This window comes from Artibeus jamaicensis, unplaced genomic scaffold, assembly GCF_021234435.1.
Source record: "Artibeus jamaicensis isolate MK-2021 breed Jamaican fruit bat unplaced genomic scaffold, CSHL_Jam_final scaffold_1283, whole genome shotgun sequence".
NCBI lineage: Eukaryota > Metazoa > Chordata > Mammalia > Chiroptera > Phyllostomidae > Artibeus > Artibeus jamaicensis.
In genome coordinates this window covers 12,183,021-12,197,676 of record NW_026522028.1, presented here as the reverse complement: position 1 = coordinate 12,197,676, position 14,656 = coordinate 12,183,021, and the positions used below count along the sequence as shown (strand labels likewise).

Genomic DNA, 14,656 nt, shown 5'->3' with positions numbered 1-14,656 from the left:
CTAATGAGATCAGCCATTTGTCTGCAATGTGTAAACTACAGGACTAAATTCAATGTCATCTGTTTATTTAAGATGGAAATGATATGCATGTAGCACAGTAGCCTTTGGGTACAAATGAAATATCATTCAGTGTCACCAGAGAAAATATAAACCAGCAAGAAGGAATAAACATTGAAGGCTCTCAGTCAGCACATCTTTGTTGGGCTTCCTGTATGTGCCAGGGAGACAGGATGGAGTTAAACAGTCTCTGCCCTCATAGAGTGAATACGAACATTTGGGAAGGGGCGACACCCAAATCTGGTAGCACCCCCAACTTCAATGTGCTATTTTACAATAAGTCTCCAAATTGCCAGCCCTTTTCATGAGTACATGCTATAAAGTATTTTTCTTTCCTCGTGCATGTGTGTGAGTGAGAGAGAGAGAGATGGCAAGGGAGTCATATAGGAAACATGCAAGATGTGAAGGATGCTATTTAGAGTGATGAAAGTCTTATCTCCTTGCACATCTGTTTTCCTCATCTCCAGCTGGTTGCACATGCTTGTCATCGGTAATGGGGTTGCGGCTTCTCTCTGAGGTCTCTGTGGTAGATATCTGGCATTCGCTGGGCCTCACTATTCAGTGTGGGTCAGAGCCTTGCTGTTTCTCCTAGGCTGCTTTGTCATGTTTGACCCCTTGACTTTGCTACGTCATCACCTCTTTTAATTCATTACTGCCGCTAACATCTCATGCTGGGGCTCAACTGTGCTAAAGCCTAATACCCCAAAACAAGTTTATCAATGTCCAGAAGGCCAAAGCAGAGAGATTAAGGGGTGAAGTCTTTACCAAAAGAATTCCCTTTAGGGAACAATCTTCTGAGCCCAGGATTTAAATCAGCACTGATCCACTTATGAAATTTTTTACTGTGGGCAAGTTACTTAAGCTTGAGTAAGTAACTTGCTTCCTTCCTTGAGGCTCAGCTTCCTCACCTATAAATGCAATATGACAGCCACCGCCTGGAGTTGCTGTGAGGATTCAATGAGATGGTAGATGCAGCATTTCTTGCACTAAGCCCCAACACTTTGAGGGTACTTAATACTTTTTAGTTTCCTTCTATCAGCCCCTTTATAGTTCTCCACCTAGTCTGAAGCACATGGTAACCTAAATGGGCAGCTAACCCGAAAAAGGTGCACAGGTTTCAGGCTCATCTTAGAATTAGAGACTGCTGAGTTTTCAACACACACCAGCCAGCTGTTCTCTTCAAATATTTGTATTGGTATATACTATTAACCCTATTTACTCTTTAGTCTCTCAGTAAAGATGTGAACAAAAATCTTTTATCCATAGGTGTCATTGAATATATGGTACTTTTCAAGAACAACTGAGGAAGTTTTATGAGTTAAGGAAAAAAAGTTAAGGGGAATAAGGCCAAACAGAGGGTAGAAATGTTTTTGTTTGTTCACTTTGTTGTTGCTAACAACCCGTTACTGGGTAGCAGTTGTGTGTCAGAGACTATACTGATCACCTTACATTCAATTTCTCACCTGTCCTCCAACAACTCTAATGAGATTGTTACTATTATTTCCCCAGTTTTACAGACGGGGAAACTGAGGCACAGAGAGCAGTTAAGGAACAGCTTAGTGTCCAGGATCAAACATCTAACTGCTAGCAGTGGAGCCAGGCAGTCTGTCTTCTCCATGCCGCACTGTATATCAACAGTACCATCTTCTAGAAGGTGCAAGGCCCTAAGAAGCTGAATTTGCCCTATAAGACCTCTTTTCAGCCCTGGCTGGTGTAGCTCAGTGGATTGAGCGCGGGCCGAGAACCAAAGGGTCACCAGTTCAATTCCCAGTCAGGGCACATGCCTGGGTTGTAGGCCAGGTCCCCAGTAGGGGGCACGTGAGAAGCAACCACACACTGATGTTTTTTTCCCTCTCTTTCTCCTTCCCTTCCCTTCCCTTCCCTTCTCTCTAAAAATAAATAAAATCTTTTTTAAAAAAAGACCTCTTTTCAGATCTGGAAGAGGGCAGCAGTTAAGACACTCTTGTGACTTTTTAGGTCAGGAACTTTGTGTGAGAACAGAAAAACAATATTTTCAGGGGAAACCGTACCATCGGGTAATAACATGAATTCTATCAAGTACTTGTTCCTGTGAAACTGGTGGTCCACCATTTAGGAGTGCCATTACCAGGTCATTAGGTGGAACTTTTTTCTTGTTTCTTCTTTTATAAGGCTTAATTTTCATTGTTCGCAAGCTCAGCACCCATTAGAAACTTAGTAAACCCACTGAAGGAAAAATAATTGCCAAGGAGCTCTTCTGATGGAGACACTTGTTGATAATTTTATAAAGTTAACATTGCTATGAATTATTTGCAGTTTCAAATACTTCATGAATGTGCATACATGGCACTTCTCTATTTGTCATAAGCTGAAGCTGCTTAAGGTGTGAATGAGAGCTGCACGCAGCGGCTAATGCCCACACTATCTGCAGCCTCGCTTTTGCTTGTGGAAAAAAGGGATGAGTGGATATGTGAGATCTTTCCTAGCCCCAAACAATTGTTTTGTTCCTAAAAGCCTGTCTAGTCCCTCCAGACTGTCCCTTGGAAATCAAAGAAAATTGTCTGACACCCCCTGTGAAAGCTCCAGTTCTGACGGGACTCTTGGAAAGAAGGGGCTAGGAGGGGAAAGAACAGGCCCTTACTGAAGACCAGTGAGGTGAATCGCATAAAATTACCAACATTGAACCACTTTTTTACCTATAAAAATGGGAATTTCATATGGTTTAACCCAATGCTAAATGCCAGGCCAGACACCTTTTACATGTTATCACGTGGGATCCTCATGATGATCCTATGAGGTCACGTTCATCCCCCTTTTACAGATAATGAAATTGAGTTAAATACCTAAAGCCATTGTCTTCATTTGGATTTCCCCAAAAGTTGACCCAAAGGCAAGGACTTGATGTGAGTAGTATATCTGGATGACAATTTTAGAAAGCACTGGTAAGAGAATGGCCACATGTGACAGGGAAGGGAAGTAGTAAGTTATATAGCGACATTGTTACTCTGGGGAACTCTGGGAAATAGTGCAGAACACATGCTACAGAGTCTTCCCTCTTTGGGGAAAAAAGAAGCTGGGCCGTTTATACAGGAACTCTTTTTACCTTTTTTTATGGTTTTTTAAATTTATTTTTAGAGATGGGAAAGGAGGGAGAAAGAGAAGGAGAGAAACATCAATGTGCAAGAGATAACACTGATTGTGTTGCCTCTTATGTGCCCCCAACCAGGGACCTGGCCTGCAACCCAGGCATGTGCCCTGAATGGGAATTGAACCTGCGACCCTTTGGTTCGCAGCCCGTGCTCAATCCACTGAGCTACGTCAGCCAGGGCATTATTTATGTTTTAAAAGATTTTATTTATTTACTTTTACAAAGAGGGGAAGGGAGGGAGAAAGAGAGGGAATGAAACATCCGTGTGAGAGAGAATCACCAATCAGTTTCCGCTTGCCTGCCCCAACTGGGACCAAACTTGCAAGCCAGGCATGTGCCCCAACTGGGAATTGAACCCATGACCTTTTGGTTTGCGGGAGGGACAACACCCAACCAACTAAGCCACCCCAGTCAGGGCTGCACTAACTATTTCCAGTCATTGGTTCAGGCCACTTGGTATTGAGATACTAGATTAATGCCCCAGTATTTCCATGTCAGGCTAGAAGACTTAAAGCAGGTAAATGGCATGGTACGTGTTTGCCGGTGTGTGCTGAAGTGGAGTGCCCTGGTGTGTCTGATACAGTCTGATAACCAGAACTGCAGAGGCAAGGTTTGAACTTGTAGCAGTCTGACCTCGTAACCCATGTCCTTCCCACTAACACACAAGGTGTTAGTACAGCCTGGGAAAGATCCAGGGCTCCAGGAGAATCAGAAGTCAGTTCTCAGATTGTACCTGGCCAGCTGTAAGACACAGAGGAGAGACTGTTCCATGCCCCCGTGCTCTATAACCCAGCTGTGTAGCCCTCTAGCTGACAAAATGCATGCACACCCATCACATCATTTGGCTTTCAACATGCCCCTACGACAGACTAAAATCCATCCACTTACAAGATTATTGTAGTCATGTATTTACTCCATGACTCTTGAGTATATGTCCCAGGAACTGTTCTAGGGAATGGAGAGGTGGTAGGCCAGACACACTGTGGCATGGTAAAACTCATGCTCCAGTGGGGGCAGCAAAATAAAGAAACAAAAAGATGTATAATGGAATGTCACAATTGGTGCCATTAGAAACCTAAAACAAGCAAAGATGACGATGATGGCAAGAGACACGACTTGTTTTTTAACTGGAGGTGGGGTCAGAGCAGGGAATTACATTTGACCAGGGACAGGAAGGAAGTGAGGCTATCTGGGGGAAAGACATTGCAGGCAGAGTGAAAAGAAAGATGGGCAATGTGATTAGGGCACAGTAAGACATGAATCTGGAGAGATCAGGGAGGGCAATGTACCACCTTGTGTGCTACGGTCAGAGCATGAGTTTTGCTCTAAGCCCAGTGGGGAACCATTGGAGGGTTTAGAGCAGGGAAGCAGCATGGTATATGTTTTCAAAGGTTATTTACTTATGTATCTCTAACCCATGTGGTCAGCAAGACCCAGAACCAGGACTCAGATTGAAGTCTCCTGACTCCAGACCCATTGCTCTTCCCACTGAGGTCCACGGCTGTTCTCCAGACCTGGATATCCTTGGTATCCTGTTTTGTTTGATTTGGCTTTTATTTTTTGTTCTTTTAAATTATTTTTTAATTTAATTGATTGGGGTGACATTGGTAAATAAAATTAGGTAGGTTTCAGGTGCACAATTCTACAATACATCAGTATGTTGTATTGTGTGTTCACTCCCCAAGTCAGGTCTTCTCCCATCACCATTTATCCCCCTTTTACCCTCTTATATCTCCCTGACCCTCTTCCCTCTGGTACTTACCACACTGTTGTCTGTGTCTATGAGTTGGTTTGGGCTTTTCTTGTTTGTTTGTTTTTGTTTTCTGCTTAATCTCTTCACCTTTTTCACCCAGCCCCCTTATATATAAAATCTAATGAACAAAATAAACTAACAAACAAAATAAAAACAGACTCATAAATTGGTATCCTGGTTTTTTTCTGTCCGTTACGTAGTTATTTGTGGTTTCCTAACCAGATCTTCAAACTGCTGTTACCTGCTCCTAGGCATTTGGCTCCTTATGCCTTCTCTTTGCCTCTTGGCCAATCACCTTTAACATGCTTTCATTTCTGAGAGCATCTTGTCCATCAAAACTCATGACCCACAAACTTGCATGACCAGAGTTTAAGCTTGACCATGAAAGTCAGGATTAAAAAAATAACCACTCTAATCCAGAAATTTAACTTCACAGATTTCCAGAGGTCTTCAAGATATCAAGGAAATTTTTTTGTGCTCAAGACCAAGTACTGGACCTGCGGTTCGCTGCATTCTTTCTCATCTAGACCAACATGGAATCAGGCAAAAGTTGCAATGAGATATTGTAGTTGCCTTTTCCTTCATCATTACTACTTTTGTTTCTAAAATCTCAGACTTATTTGCTTCAGATCTGAAGCCGCTTTGTTTTTTCAGCCAAAGCTGCAGAGACAAACAGCCCTGTTTGAGGAGTTACAGTGTGGGGTTCTCTTGGCTGCTTTTTAGTGTCAAAAGCCACAAAAACCGTGTTTACCCCCTAATAAAGCAAGGAGAAAAAAACACTCCACTCGCCCAGACCTCCACTGGCACTTCGTATTGACAGAGATACCCATCTGTCTTTTTTTGTCACTGTAGCAGGTCAGCGTGGCACTAGGCACAAATGTACAGAAGAAGTGTGTGGATAGACATTCACTTGTTTGGCTACATCCACAGTTTAAATTTCGTGTCCTCCGAACATTCAACGTTTCAAAGGCAGAATGATATTTCGGTTTGCTTATTAAGGGATGACTAACTTGCTTTTGGCTGTACTACAAATGAATCACGGTAACAATCCCCAACTTGCAACTTCTGGTGTTCTGATGTAATGCATTTCTATTAAAAGAAGAGGAAGGAGAGTGGGTGAGAGTGAGATCATGCAAAGACAGAACATAACACCGAGGGAGCTAGCGTAATTGATGAACTTCACAGACCAGATCCATCCACTTCAAGGTGTTTCCTTGTGTCCTGGATGAGGACAGCTTGCCAGTCAGTTCCTACTCATTTACCGTTACACAATATAGACCCAGATCGAGATCTGAAATTCAGAGGGATTCAGTAAAAAAAAAAAAAAATTCACTTAGGGGTAAAAAACAACATTCCTTGAAAGCATTTTTAAGCAGTTCTGATTTAGTGTCACTTTGATGGTAATATTAGGGAACACATGATACAGGTTAGAAAAGCAAACCAACAACCTCCCTTTTGAAATTGTTTTAACGCTATGCTGTGTATGTGGGAGAGGCAGGAGGGAGGAGGAAGGTGAGACAAAGAAGGGAAGGCAGCCTAGAAAAGATGAGGTAGAAAAGATGAGGTGGTATCATTGGACGGATGTACTGCCCTGGGGAAGCCCCACCTCCTCTGAATCTCCCCTCACAGGTGAAGTTGCTGAGGGACAGCTTGACATGTTAATTGCCCTGCCTGGCAGATTGGCCTTCCTGCCTTTCTTCTCTCCCTTTTCAACAAGAAGCAAATACAAAAAGAACTGAAAGGTCTTGTCAAAGATCCTCCTCGAAACCCACAGGTATTTTTCCTATGTTAAGCACCTCTCAGGAGCAGACACTTGCTCCCTCCCAGATCCCTCCCGTACTCTCCTCTACAAGGTGCCCCTGCTGTCTTCTGAGGAGGATCTGAGTGTGCCAAGGAGAGGCAGAGAGGAAATTAGACTCTGGCCTGTCGTGACCGGCAGCCCACACTGGCTTTGTCCCAGGCCCTGGCAGAAGGGGATTAGAAGAGCCAGAGTGCCTCCCCAGAACGGGAAATCACTCCTAGAAGTGGATCTTTTTTTCCCCCCCAGTAACCCTATCTTCCCTACTCTGTAGTTTTTCTTCTGGGTTTCATTTACTATCAGATCTGTCATTGACCTAAAAAAGAACTGCAATGTGCTGTAAAGGCATATTTCAAGTAACTATAATAAATCTCAAATTGATGTTTATGAAGTTAACTTTCTCTCTCCCAGGATCTGATTGTATAGTTTGTGGATGTCACTCAGTTCAGAATTATGTAGTGTCAGAAGCTAAAGGGTCTGTCCATAAGATTAGCAAGAGCAACCAGCCTCCTTGTTGAACTGAATAATCTGAGACCTGAAGCAGAGTGATATTCCTAGGGGCTCTGACACTCCTTCCTAAGTGGCAGAAGCCAGACTTAAAGCTAAAGCTTCTCATTACTAGATTCCATGGTGCCTGTGGCCTTTTTTTCTTGCTAAGCCTGTCTTTGAGAAGTTTTATGTGGCAACTACAGTGGCCAGGTGGAAAATAAGAAAAGTCAGTAAGCTCAAAACCCATCCCCTTCATCACCAGTTAATATTGCCACATAACGTTGCTGTTTAAAGAGGATGTTTGCGCCCTGGCCAGGTGGCTCAGTTGGTTGGAGCATCGACCTGTACCCCAAAAGGTTGTGGGTTCAATCTCCAGTCAAGGCACTTACAGGAGGCAACCGATCAATGTTTCTCTCTCACATCAGTGCCCCCCCTCACCAATAAATATATCCTCAGGTGAGGGTATTTTTTAAAAGATGAAGTCTGGTGTTTTAGATCATTTCTGGCCTCTCTTAATGGAGCCCAGATCCCCAAATCTGACCATCCGACAGCGCAGCTATATCCACGGCCAATCACTGAAACAAAATGGGCTGACAATTCTTCATTCTTCCCCAAGTCCTCCTCATCCTCACTAAGTTCCAAAGTTGTGCTGGTCTATGGCCAAGTGTCCCACTGTGGAGAGAGGCCTAATTGGGAATCCTGCATCTTCCCCTTCCTTACTAGGTCATCTTAGGTACATTATTGACGTTCTCTAGACCTCAACTGCACCAGCTATAAAATGGGAATAATGATTTAACCGTTCCCATACAGTCCTATATTGAGTACATTTTTAAAACTACAGAGAGTACTTAGCAGACTAGTCACTATTACTGTCATCATTCTTAACCTGAAGGGTGATGAGTGCAAAGCAGCTAACAATTCAAAGAGTACGTTCAGAGCCTTAAAATGAATCCCAATTTACCATTCAGTTCTGGCCTCTTTGGCAGCAAATACGATGCTAGTAAAAAAATAAAAAATTAAAAAAAAACAAAAAAACTTGTAATCAGGATTGACACTGGTTTGGTTTTACTAGCGTAGAACACTTGTCATCGTCTGCTGTTAGGATCTTCCTTCCCATAGTGTTGGACATTGTATCTCTTATGTGATTTTGCACTTGGTGAGTATGATGTGAGCACCCTAAACTTGGAAGTGATCCTATTATTGATAACACAGTAGATTTGATGTTAACTTATTGAATGTATGTTGATGGAAGAATTCAAAATCTACATAGAGGAACATGGATTATATGTTGATGCACACGATAGAGTGAAACTATATTAAGGGTCAGGACTATTATTTTGTGCTGTTTTCCCCTTGTTTTCTTTTTTGAGAGGAGGGTCTCTTGTCCAGCCCAATAACAAGCTTGTGTGGATTGAGATTTTCTGTTTTGTGGACTGAGGAGTCTTGGTTACCATTTCACTGTCATGCTTTGATGTTTTCCTGTCCTTCTTTCCCCCTTCTCTCCCCAAGAGCAAAGGCTAATTTAAAGGCAAAGATGATGTCACTGTAAGCTAACTTGTCATTATGTTTCTTCTCCTTTTCTTTTTCAGTGCAGAAATTAAAAGTAAGTATTCATCCCTGGCTAGTGTAGCTCAGTGGATTGAGCGATGGCCTGCGAACCAAAGGGTTGCCGGTTCGATTCCCAGTCAGGGCACATGCCCAGGTTGTGGGCCAGGTCCCCACTAGGGGACACGGGAGAGGCAACCACACATTGATGTTTCTCTCCCTCTCTTTCTTCTTCCTGTCCCCTGTCTCTAGGAATAAATAAATAAAATCTTTTTTTAAAAAGTAAATATTAAGCAAATGAAATCATAACTGCAATCTGTGGTTGCCTTTTTTCCTTGTGAATTTCTAAGAACAGCTACTAATATTTCTGCTATTCTGAGTGGGGCTCCTTTAGGAAAGGAAATCAGGGCATTTTAAAACCCTGTACAGGCTGATGTCCAAGTAGCCATGGGCAGTGTGTCTGTACTTGATATGTAAGCTTAAGAACCAAAGATCTGAAGGGAGTCTTTATTCTCCTTTCCCATGCGTCTTGTTATCTCTCACCTCTCATCCCAGAGACTCTCCCTGCCAGGTGGGTGGCCTCAGCCAACACCCCCTCTCTGGGTGCTTTGTCACCCAGCATCTCCATGCCACTCAGAAGCAAAAGTGACACATGTTCTACCCACCTCTCCATCAGAAATTCAAAGCAGTTGCAATCTCACAGCAGCTCTGTTACTAAGAGTTAAGAAGCCTTCACCATCAAACTTCAGCGAGGTTCTCATTTCCCAGGCTTCCCTCCTATTATTTGGTGCTACAGGGGTCAACAAGGTGTCTGCTTTCTTTGGTCAGTGGTCCCAGGGGTCACAGCCGTAGATCAACAGAGTTGACAGATCACTAAATAGTTTACAACTCCCCACATGGTCGCCTTAGAGAATGGATGGAAAATATCCCCTTGCTATAATTGGGTTCAGCCCTGTGGCTTAACACCATCTTATTTGGCAATCTTTTCTCTTGACATATTTAGTAATCACTCTAAGGGAGATTTATTAGACCGTTCATGGGAACAAACAATGCACTAAATATTACACATATGCATGCTTTCAATACCACTCCTTTTCTAGCCTATTCTGAATCTCTCCCCAAAGTCTTTTAACTCTTATCGAAACTCTCCCTTGTCTTTAAATTCCTCTTGATTCTTCTCTCAAACAACCTTTTACTTTTTGTAATGTTTTTATAGTTAGGAGTTCTTGTAACCAAAATTCACTGGGCCATGCTTAGGGAAAAGTGGATGAAAACACATTCTAACCGTTTGAAAGCAGTGAAGATACTTGCTCATCATTAATCTCAAAACAAAAATTTAGCATGTGGTAAGAGTTTTGTGAAAATAGTCTCCTGGGTGTCTCTGGGAGAGAGGGAAACAGAGAAAAGGAGTGAATTCAGAATGTTTCAGCCAAACACAATACATGAATTGTTTCCCGAGCCTGAGGCTTGGGGCCCCGTGAGGAGATGTGGGGCAGGGGCACTGAGAACCAGGATTAATAACTCATGCTCTGTGCTGACTGAAGGACTTTGACTGCTGGTACCCCCAAGACATTTGCAAAAAGCATAATAAATATCCCACCTACCCTGGCACATGCAGAGCACAGTGTCTCAGTAAATAACCCATGTAGGAAGATTTAAGAGAATATATATCAGGGTCACGGGGATACTCAGCAGTTTATGAGTTACAATGGATAGATACAGTGTGGCGACTCTGGATGCTTAGTTTTACGTACGAAATGTTCCTCAGTCATCAGATTTGCAGTAATGGCTGTCTCTGCTCTGGGAAGAGCCCACTCAGGCCCTGTCCTATACGCGCTCATTTCATTAACACTCAGCCACATATCCACCACTGGCCTGATTTTGCACACTGGCCACAATTCACAGACAGAAGCCCATATTTTCTCACCTTAACCTGTAGATTACACACACATCCACATATCTGAACTTGAGCACTTGTGATTTTTTTGAGGGGTGGGGCAGCGAAAGCACAAATTCAAGAATGAGTTGTTAGCAAGAACCTTCATTCACCTGATGGCATTGCTAACTTAGAGGTGTATTGGGAGGGGCCAGGAGCACAGGTTCTGGAGCCGGACCGCCCACTTCACTCTCTATTACTGTGTTTATGATGTTGAGCAAGTGATTTGGCTTCTCTGGCAGTTTTCTCATGTGTAAAATGAGGCTAGTTCTTGCATTTTATAGTTTCTTATGAGGATCAAATGAAATAATCTGTAGAAAGGGCCTACAGCTGTGCCTGGCGTGTCCTAGGGGCTGTGAAATGAGTGTTTGTATTCCCAGGTGCACTTCCAGCCCAGGCATGCAAACCTAGGCATGGCAAATGGGACTGAGGGTGAGGTATATAGAATGAATCCCACTGTGCCCCCTCGGGGTCATGCCCAAGGACCCCAGCCTGACTGTCACAGTTACAACTCCCTTCCTACATAAGCAGACAGGGAAAGTCAGAGAATATGCGGGCCCTCAGGGTGAAGCACTTGTCTTTTATGGCACAGAGTGCTGGAATTGGATGCAGAAATCACTTAGCTGCCCTACAAGTCAGCAGCGAGGGGTGGGCCTGCAGAGACCTCTGAGCATGGAACTGCACTTCAGTTCACCTTTTCCTTGACATTTTCAAGAGGGAGAAGCTGAACAGTGGGCCTTTGTAAGATTTTCAGACATTTATAGATCAATTGAGTCACGAATAAAGAACACCACCTGTGGAAACAGGGCTGGTACTTCAACCCAGCACTTTTCAAACTTCAGCTGTATTAGAATCTCCTGGAGAGCTTGTGAAAACAGACTTCTAGGCCCCGCCCCAGAGATTCTGATTTACTAGGTCTGAGGTACAGCTTGAGAATTTTCATTTCTGGCAAGTTCCCAGGTTGTGCTGATGCTGCTGGCCCAGGGATTACACCGTGAGGAACATGAGTCCATTGTGCATGTTGCATCCTTACTACCTATTTCTGATGTAAGGTTATAACATTTAATTTGAACTCCTTAGCTTAGAGGTTGCAAGAGGGAGTTCCCACTCACCAAAACACAGATATTTGAATCCCCAGAGCGAATGGCAGTTACGAATGTCTTATTTTTTACTTTCATTTTCTTTCCCCATAGTTGCATGCTGCTGTGACCAGGATCCAGGTTCCAAGACCTGGTTTCAATTACACGTTCGCCCATATATGTATCCTGAATAACGATAAGACTTGCATCGTGGATGACATAGTGCATGTTCTGGAGGAGCTCAAGAACGCTCGGGCCACCAACCGGACCAATTTTGCTATCACATACCCGATCACTCACTTAAAGGACGGGAGGGCCGTTTACAACGGGCACCAGCTCGGAGGCGTCACCGTGCACAGTAAGGACCGGGTGAAATCCGCAGAGGCCGTCCAGCTCACCTACTACCTGCAGTCAATCAACAGTCTCAATGACATGGTGGCTGAGAGGTGGGAGTCCAGCTTCTGCGACACTGTCCGACTATTCCAGAAATCCAACAGCAAGGTCAAAATGTACCCTTACACATCCTCCTCACTGAGGGAAGATTTCCAGAAGACCAGCCGAGTATCAGAACGTTACCTGGTCACCAGCCTGATCCTGGTGGTCACCATGGCCATCCTCTGCTGCTCTATGCAGGACTGCGTCCGCAGCAAACCCTGGCTAGGCCTGCTCGGGTTGGTGACCATAACCCTGGCCACTCTCACCGCGGCCGGGATCATCAATCTTACTGGTGGGAAATACAATTCCACCTTCCTGGGAGTCCCTTTCGTCATGCTAGGTAATTACCACCCTTCATTTCTCTGGTTCCTTCTGCTGGGAATGGTGACTGGGCTCCAAAAAGGCAAAGAGTGGCCACCTAATATCTTGGTTTCATGTATAGTGTCTTCCTTTTGCCCAGAACTACTGAGACCAATCGCATAAAGTGCTGCTGGTCAGCAAGAAGCATCCTTATCTGGTAAATGCACCAGAAGTCCAAAGTCCTGGGTTCCAGCCCCAGTTCTCCATGAAGTAGCTGTGTGGCATTCAGCAGGTATTAATCTTTGCGCCATACTGTCTCAGGTTGAGCATCATCAGAAACAGACCCTGAGACAAGGATTTAGATACAAGTAGTTTATTTGAGAGGTGAGCCCAGGAAGCCCCAGGGTGGAAAAGAGAACCTGAGACAGGGAAAAGAAAACACTTCAGTGCACGTTAATGAGCAGGTTACCACTGTGGGCACCTGTGGCTCGATCCTATGGGAGACCTTGGAGAACACCCCTCAGGGAGGCCCTCCTTCAGAAGTGAGGAAGCAGGAAGCTGGGCTGTGCACCCAGAAGCCCTGTGTATGACTCATTGAGGGCTCTCCCTGGGGTCGTTAACACCCCAGCACGTCCCAGGGAAGATGGGGGAGCACATTCCAGCAGCTGCAGAAATCCCTCCAGTTACCAGTATTTGCAGTCAGAAGCCTTTAGGGAGCTCCAGAATGGCGAACGTGAGGGGACAAGGGTTGAGCACTGACAGTGTCTGCTACCCTCCGTCTCCCCACCCTAGAGATAGAATGAACATCAAACAAAAGGACATAAGTACGTGCATGAGAGCTTTGAAAGCAACAAGTGAGACCTAAATAGAAGGAAACTTCTCCTGTCCCTGCTATGAACTCAGGAGAATGTTTTAAAATGATGGTGTGACAATCCCACTATATTCTCTCTTGGGACTGCAGGAATTTCCTGATAGAGATAATGCTCAAAACAAAGGCATAGTGGTCATACTATAGCAACAGTGACTCTGTCCATCTGGTATTGAAGATGACATGCCCACCAAGCCTGATGGCAGAGTTCTTTCGGGCCAAGGATTCAGATGGTTAGCTTTCCCCCTTTTCTGTGGCAACTTCTCATCAATCCCTTTAGCAAAATTAAAATGTCCTTTGGAATCAGATAATGATGTGACAAACTGTGGCCCTTTTGGTTGCTTGAGAAATAAGTATGGTAGAGTTCACTAGTATGCCTTTTGCCCTGTCGGGGTAGCCAAAAGCAAAAGAATTTCTTTGGGAAATCTCAGCTGTGTTCTGGTGAAGTGATAAGCAGGGCTGGGGAGGCTGCAAGGCTGTAGAATTACAGGCTGCCCTCGATGCTCTGCGACCTGTGGGAATTTAGACCTAGGCAATAAACACAGAGAGCAGCCTTTGGGCGAAAGCGGGGCACTGTGCACACTGAGCCAGCTGCGGATTTAGCAGGTCAGGTTACTTATCACTGCTGAACACAACAGAGAAGGAGGCTGCTGTACTTCCAACTTCAATCTCTTAAGAAGGCAGCAGAATTTGCCTCTTCAAAATAAACCCAAGACGAAGTGAGTCGGTTGTGGAATACAGGGCATTTCCTTGAAGAGTGAGTAAGGACTGGGTATTAGCTTCCACGGAGGCTTGAGTCAAGATTTAAATTAAGATGTTTTGCTCATCATTAGTCATAGGCTTTGGTTTTGTTTTTAGCTTTTAACTTTAAAAATAGTGGTTTTTGTTGTGATTGTTTTTGTGGGGGTACAGTAGAGATAAACAGAAATGAGAAAGGGGCGGGGAACTCAAAGGAGACAGTAAGATTCTGAAGTTGAAGGAAAAAGGATGTCAGAGCTAGAAAAAGGACTATTGTTCCTGGTTTTTGACACTCTAGCTAGTTACCAGTGAGCTCAAACTGTGATATAATATGTTAAGATCCCTAAAATCTAAATCAAGTAAAATAAAATGACAATCTATAGTGTTTCTTACTATTAATTTTTAAGTTAAAAAATACTAATATTCAAAACTTCTTAAAATTAGCTTCACTAAAAAACCAATTGCACTAAGAAAAATGAAATTAAGTGTTCTAAACTTCTTTAAATTAACTTATTAAGCCAAAGAAAGTAC

The 14,656-nt window shown here is 43.8% G+C and overlaps 1 protein-coding gene across 1 annotated transcript in view; it reads left to right on the top strand.

The window, feature by feature from the left end:
- The window catches only part of PTCHD1 (patched domain containing 1), a 51,903-nt gene that overhangs the window by 25,962 nt on the left and 11,285 nt on the right, over positions 1 to 14,656 (top strand). Inside the window, exon 2 of the mRNA XM_037142922.2 lies at positions 11,899 to 12,559. Coding sequence (XP_036998817.1) covers positions 11,899 to 12,559 — 661 coding nt within the window. The remainder of the gene's footprint in view (positions 1 to 11,898; positions 12,560 to 14,656) is intronic.